This window comes from Sarcophilus harrisii, chromosome 3, assembly GCF_902635505.1.
Source record: "Sarcophilus harrisii chromosome 3, mSarHar1.11, whole genome shotgun sequence".
Taxonomy (NCBI): Eukaryota; Metazoa; Chordata; class Mammalia; order Dasyuromorphia; family Dasyuridae; genus Sarcophilus; species Sarcophilus harrisii.
The window spans coordinates 339474977-339482778 of NC_045428.1; the positions used below are offsets into that span (position 1 = coordinate 339474977).

The window sequence follows — 7802 nt, forward strand, 5'->3', positions numbered from 1 at the left end:
TAGATCAGTAAATAGAAAGAAAATGATATTAGGAATGAATAGAACCAGATTTCAGCTCCAACTCTTCCATTAACAATCTATATAGGGCAAATACTTGGGCCTGTTTTCTCATTTGTAAAATGAGAGGATTGGGCCAGATTATTCCTAGTGTCCCTACTGGTGTTAAAATTCTGTGAAATTACTTCAAAAACAAACAGAATTTTGGAAATTTTTTCAGAAGAAACCATTTTCATTTCTGTTTTTGAATTATATATTCTCTGTAGTAAAGCAGAATAGATCTGATCACAAATTAAATATCAACGTAGGTTATAATATACTGGGAATGGAAGCACTAATGACTAGAAAGATAAATTAATTTCTGACCTGATTTTCATATGCAAAGAGTTGACAAGTATATTATAAACATTCAAATTTTTAAAATGCATAATGTGATAGAAGGATTTCAGAACTTCAAATAGTTGTAGAGGTTTGGGTTTGTTTTTTTTTTTTAAGGGAGCTTGGAAATAAGGACAAATGAATCTCTAGTGAACATCAACAGGCAATTTAAGAAAGGATCAGCTGTTTTCACAGATGTACAAAGACATAACTTTTGGTCTTTGGGGGACTTCCAACAGTAGGAGCTGAGAATGTTAATTTGCTTGGTTTGATATAACAGCGAACACGGAAATAAGGAACAGATTTGTTGATCCATCATGTCTTGTCTTCAAACTTTCTTTCATACTCATTATAAAATACATAATTTTAAAAATCTTTTTAGATTTTATGGATTTTATGAAATGAACTATCATTTGGGCTTCTATCAAAATTAAAGTGCTAACGATATATTTGATGGTTTAAGAATGTAGCTTTACATCTTTTTGTCTTTGTCAAGTTGTACTTTTTAAAATTTATGTGATAGATATTTGCATTGTATGAAATTATCCAATTGTATTAAGACCTGGAGTACAATTCTAATTAAAAGTGGCATTGTTATGCCAATGCAATGAAAGCTCAGACTTATCTTAAATTAGAAATTGAGTCCACTATGGTTGATACATTAAAAAAAAACTAATTGCTTTCCTAGCCTCTTGGAATCCTTATAGTACAACAGAGGCTAGAACCCAAATTTCCTGATGCCCTGTCTAATGCCCCCTCTACTGTATCATTGTGCCTGACTAGCTAGAACTTTGTTCCAAAACCAAAGATGATATTACTTACTTGTTTGTGTCCAATTGTCTTAAAAATACCCCATTCATGAGCAATCTGCAAGGGATGCAAATGGTTCAGATCAAGTCGATCTTTACTGCTGGAAAAACAACTCCCACATGATGATTTCACTGACAGGAAATCGGTAAACGATATTTTCAGATACTGAGAAGAATTTCACTTTACCTCATTAGAAAGTACTGTAGTCAATGAAAGAATCATTCTTCTTATATTTAACTGAGAAATCCATTCTTTAAAAATGTGTTGTGATCTTAATTTATGTAATGTAATTTATTCAATAAAGAAGGTAGATTTTAATACTATTCTATTTATCTAATTTACAAACATTCCAAATGAATATTGAAGCAACATCATTCAAAAAGCAAACATGGAATATTGTGAAAGTTGTTTGTTTAGTTAGTTGTTTATTTTAAGAAAAATGAATCAGAGTATATGAATAGACAATTTTCCAATGATGCAATTAAAGTCATCTATAGTCATATGAAAAGATATTCTAAATCATTATTGATTACAGAAATGCAAATTAAAATAAGTCTGAGATACCACCTCATATCTCTCAGATTGGCTAAGATGACAGGAAAAGAAAATGATAAATGTTAGGAGATGTGGAAAAAATGGTACACATTGTTGCTGAAGTTGTGAAATGATTCAGCCATTCTGGAGAGCAATTCAGAACTATGCTCAAAGGACTATAAAACTGTGTGCATACCTTTTGATCCAGGAGTGCTAACACTGGGTCTGAATCCCAAGGAAATCATAAAGGAGGGAAAAGGACTCACATGTATAAAAATGTTTGTAGTAGCTCTTTTTTATAGTGGCAAAGCATTGGAAAGTGAGTAGATACCCATCAAATGGGAAATAGCTGAATAAGTTATTGTATATGAAAGTAATGAAATATTATTGTTCTATAAAAAATGATGAACAAACTGATTTTAGAAAGGCCTGGAAAGATTTACATGAATTGATGCTGAGTGAAACAAGTAGAATGAGGAATATAATGTTCACAGTAACAACAAGATTGTGCTTTGATCAGTTTTGAAAAATTTGGTTCTTCTCAGCAGGTCAGTGATCCAAGACAATCCCAATAAACTTTGTATCTGAATGCAGAGAGAGAATTATGGAGAATGAATGTAAATCAACACATGCTATGTTCACTTTTTTTTCTTTTTCTTCTGTTTTTTTTCTCTTATGGTTTTTCCCTTTTGTTCTGATTTTTCCTCTCCCAACATAATTCATAAAGAAATGTGTATTTTTAAAAATCAATGTACAGGCATAACCAGAAAAAAAGAAAAGAAAACATTTAAAGTAACTTACCCATGTCAAAAAGAAAAATAAAAATGTAGAATAGAGTAGAAAAAGAATCAAATTTAGAATCAAGGGATCTTGTGTGACTGCCTGTGTGGTTTTGGAGAAGTCATTTTACTTCTTGGAGCACTAATTCATCTGCAAAATGGATTGTACAAGCTATAACCTTAAAAAACATTATACATTTTGTGTGCAGTATTTTTTTTCAGAAATTATATTATCACATAATATTATGTAGCTTCAGTGTAGCCATTAAAGTCATCCATATTTTTATATCAGGTAGAAGCCTTCATTTTTAGGTCATAATTCTCTATTTTCCTCCAGTTCTCTTAAACTACTCAGTTTTGTAATTTTAGAAAACACCAGGGTGACATCTGCTGGAGAAAAGATGTTAGGATGACTTTTTTTAAAACCTTCAAAATGAGGAAAAATTCTTTTCAATCTCAAAATATCATGGTCATTATATTTTATATTTCCATTGATTTGATGGAGGATAAACCAAAATGTAGACACAGTTTCTTGTTTTTAAGAAATATTTTCCAAAAGTTTGCCACTTTGGTTGGTTTATCACATGTCCTTTGGTATCCAATGAAATTAAAAGATTTTTTTTAAACCACATTTTTTTTGTTTTCAGGATAAAGTTCTTTTGGGGACTGATTATCCTTTTCCCCTGGGAGATCTTGAAGGTGGAAAACTGATAGAGTCTATGGAGGAATTTGATGATGAAACAAAGGTATGTTATTTGGGCTTTGGTTTTGATTTTTACTTCAATATTATTTCTTTGGAGTATATTTCCAATTCAGATTGGCATAGAGATTTACACAAAAAAGAGTTCAAGACTCTTTTTAAAATGTCACAGAAGTGTAGATGTGGTTGTCAGAGGATATTTGATAATTAACAGCATAGTTGAATCACCTTATCAGAATGTTTGATAATTTATAAAGTAAATGTTGTTTTTCTGTCTCCAAAGTAGTAATATGATAGAATATGCACCTGGAGTCAAATAGAACTAAGTTCAAATTTGGCTTCACACACTTATTAGCTATGTTCTTTTGGACAAGTCACATAACTTCTGCTTGACTCAAGTCTCCTCATCTATAAAATGGGGATGATAATAATGATTTCTACCTACTTTGCAGTCTTGTGAGAATAAAATGAGATCATATTTGTAAAAAGCATAGTGCCTGGCACATTATAGGCACCACATAAATGCTTATCCTCTTTATATCTGCCTCCTCAGTTTCCTCTTTTGCAATATGTGAAATTAGCTATTTATAAAAATATAATGAAAATGATCATGGTAATAGCTAGCATTTGTATAGTGCTTTATGATTTACAAAGTACTTCACAAATATTATGTCATTTAATCTTCATAACAATCTGAAAGTTAGATATTATTATTATTCTCATTTTACAGAATCCTGTTTTTTTTTCTCTATTGTCTAACTTTAATGATCCAGAAACCAACCAATCATAACTGAAGTTTTCATTATTGTTAAGCAAATGGCAACAAAATAAGGAACTATTAGGGATATACTTAATAAGCCTTTTCCAGAGTTTTCCAGAGTCCTAGAATTAGTACAGAATTACTTAATTTGCTACAAAGTTTACATCCACAATGTCACATCATAAATGTATTGGAGGCAATGAAGTGTAGTCAACTTGGATTTGAAATCAGTGGATGTAACTGCAGAGAATGCCTGGCTTTGCTAACTATCAAGTGACTACTCTCGCAGATCACAACTTCTCTGTGTCTCAGTTTTCTCATCTATAAAGGAAAAGGATTAGACTGGTGGCTTCTGAGATCCCTTCCAATTCTAAACTGATCCATAATTTTATTTTGATACTCATTGGCTATGTGACCATATAACTTTACAGCCTTAGTTTCCCCAACTGTAGAATGAAGCAGTTGAACAAGATTATTTCTAAAGTCTCTTATGGCTCTAAATCTGTGATTTAAATTAAAATCACAATGCATTGCAATATCTTGAATCACATTCAAGGTTTTGCACTTACTGAAAAGAGAAAAATATTCTCAAATATTTTAAAGAACTATGTGGGGACAGGGAGAAGAAAGAAGACATTTCAAACATAAGGGCTACAACTTAAAGAGTTTTTCACATAGACTCAGTTAATCAGAAGATGAAATTAATTTCATTACTCAAACATTCTAGTCAATTATGATTTTAATGTACTTTTTAAAAAAATCATTCTTCAGGAAATAAAAATCCTGACAGTAAAGGGCCTTTTAAGGACATTATTCTAGAGGGATTTTTGCTGGAGAGAAAGTATAAACTCCTCTTATGAGAGAATGCAAATGGTTTCTCAGATCTGCATGGGTCAAATGAATTGAACCCAAGTGAGGGTAGGGGAAATAGTCATTGGTATAAACACTCTTTTATCAGCCATCTGTCTGTATGCACATAAATATGTCTATGTGGTCATACTATATAGCTATATCTAAAGTAGCAGAGACTATTATCTCTGGAGTCAGATGACCTGGGTCTAAACCCATTTCTAATACTCAGCAAAAATTATTTACCTTCCATTGTCTTCATTTGTCTCCTCTGTAAAATGAAGGGATTGGACAAGATGAAATCAAAGGTCCCTTGAGCTCTAAATCTAAGATCTTGCGAACATCATCCATGAACTCTCCATCTGTCTCATAACCTATTACAGCAGGGGTTATGTTTCAATATAATGGATTTCCTTTGTGATCCTAAATATTTTATTTTAGCATTTAAAAACATTAAGAGCTTCAAAGGCTGCCAGTGGGGGTGCAAATATCCAAGGCTAAGTTCTTAATTCCTTGTGTCATGGAGATTTTCTTGGTGAGGCTGATTTCACAGAAAGGGAAAGGTCCCATGACCAGTAGTTTCTCCATGAGAAACTGCTTTGCTGATCTACATAATTTTTACCACCAAAGGTCATAACCTCAAGTCATAAGGCATGAGTTCTTGCTTCTAAGATTTATCAGTTTTACCACACTGAATGAGCAATTTTATGACACAGTTTCTTTTTCTGGAAAACAAGAACACTAATACTATATTACCTATATATTGAGGTCGTTGTAAAGTGCTATGTAAACTTTAAAGCAGTAAATATTAGTCAGACAAAAAAACATTTATTCAGTTCCTACTCTGTGCCAGGCACTATATTAAACACTAGAGTTACAAAAATAGGCAAAGGATAGTACCCTCAAGGAACTCACAATTTAATAACGAAGACAACAAACAAATATGTACAAAAAACCCATAGACAAACTAAATTAATTAAACAGAATAAATGGATATGAGTTATTACATATGGTATAATGTTTTAATTTATATATTTTTTTCAAATCTATAAACTTAAAACAACTAATTTTCTTTTCCATATCTTTGGAAAGAGAACAGAAGGACAGGTAATACTTTGAGATGCAGAATTTTAGACATTTTACTAATCCAGAATATAGTTTAGTTTAAGCAAGAAAACATTGTTCTGGAAACTTCTACCACAGTGAACGGATAGATAGTTTAGAAGTACTTTAGTTTCCAAATTCATCTTTTTCCCCCCTTAGGATAATTGTGTTGTAATTTCCAGATTCTCAGGTCCTAAGACAATAAGATTTTGGTGAGATGTTCATTAAGATATTTTCTCTTATACTGAGGCAAATTCTTGAGAAAAAAAAAAAAAGCATACATATGTAGCATAAGACACACAATAGGTACTTAATACATTTTTCAAATGAATTGATTGCATTTTAAATAGGCAATGTCGTCAGGAATGGGGATTCTTGTCTATAATTCTTTCTAATGAGTGGGGCTGAAGTTGGTTAATTGTTTGAGTTGGGAAGCTCTGAGATACAACAGGCTTAGTTGGTGAGTGTAGTCCCTCATCAATATGGTGAAGCCCAAAAAACTGAGGACCAAGAAAAGGCAAATTAGCCCAGGTCAGAAGTGGATCAGGTCAAAGCTTCTATGCAGATCAGCAATGAAACTGCAATCATAGGTGTCCACTGTACTTCTAATCTGAATAAGATAAAGGCCTGGTCATCATGGTCATCATCATCATCATCATCATCAATAGTAATAATAATAGTGATAAGAAAGTGTAGCCTAATAGACAAAGTTTTGTATTTAAAATCAGAAAGCCTAAATTCAAATCCAGTCTCTGATCGCTATCAGTTGTATGACTATGAATATCAACTAAACTTCCTGAGACTTGGGCAGCTATCTAAACTTTTAGTTTCAGATGATTTGTGGAAATAAGTCCTTGAAGTATTTACTTACCAAACACCAATAATATTTTTAATGTTTTCTTTTTCTTTTACAGGATAAACTCAAAGCTGGCAATGCTTTGGCATTTTTAGGTCTTGAGAAAAAACAATTTGAATGATTGAATTTACTACTGAGGAAAACTTTGGAGAAAATCCTATTTTCTCTGCTTCTATATGTATCAGGTCTATGTTGCTACAAATTCTATTGTGTACTCTATTTCTAGAAATAGAACATAAATTTAAAAAATCAATTATTCATGATTAAAATTATCACTTTCTTCATTTTTCCATGAAGCATTTCATTCAAGAAATGAAAGTCTGAGAAATTAGTACAATGTACCTGTTCCTCTCAAACCATTCTAATCTTATGTGGCAGGATAATTAAACATCTGGGGAAAGATCCAAAATGGTAAATAGCCTTCCAGGTGACCTTCTTTTTAGGTACATCTCTGTCTATGGTATCGTTGGGAAATTGACACATTCAAACAAAGATATCACAAGCTATTTTACCAAGTTTGAAGACTAATTCAAAATAAATTCATTTGACAAAATAAAATAATGAGAAAATAAGGGAATCAAATCAGGGATAAAATATTATTGGCACCTATTCCCAAATAGCTATTGTTTCCCCATGTCTCACACTCATCTCAGCTCCTAATTTACTACTCTGTCTTTGCAACAGAGCAGTAGGAAGAATTCATCCATCACTCACAGACAGTGTAAAGGGAATTCAATGAGATAGAAGAAGGGATAAAAAATATCAGGACATAGATGTCATGTTCTTCTTCTCCCTTTTGGTTGACCTCCATAATCATCCAACCCTGTATCTCTTTCTTTGTAACACTTCCCCACTCGTTTTTCAAAACCTACCATGCTGAGAGGTTCTCACACTGTGACTTCATAAATATTCTTAGGAATTTAGTTCCAGAGAAAACATGGAATCCATATTTGGACATGCCCCCTTAATACATATTATTATTTTAAAAGGCTATGATTAGTCTCTATTTTGAAAAATAAAATATAAGAAGCCCCC

The 7802-nt window shown here is 32.1% G+C and overlaps 1 protein-coding gene across 1 annotated transcript in view; it reads left to right on the forward strand.

Moving 5' to 3' along the window:
- Positions 1 to 7395, forward strand: part of ACMSD (aminocarboxymuconate semialdehyde decarboxylase) — a 69179-nt gene extending 61784 nt beyond the window's left edge. The window contains exons 9-10 of the mRNA XM_003763816.3: positions 3146 to 3244; positions 6826 to 7395. Of these exons, the coding sequence (XP_003763864.1) occupies positions 3146 to 3244; positions 6826 to 6888 (162 nt within the window). The 3' untranslated portion in view covers positions 6889 to 7395. The remainder of the gene's footprint in view (positions 1 to 3145; positions 3245 to 6825) is intronic.
- The last annotated feature ends 407 nt before the right edge of the window (positions 7396 to 7802 follow it).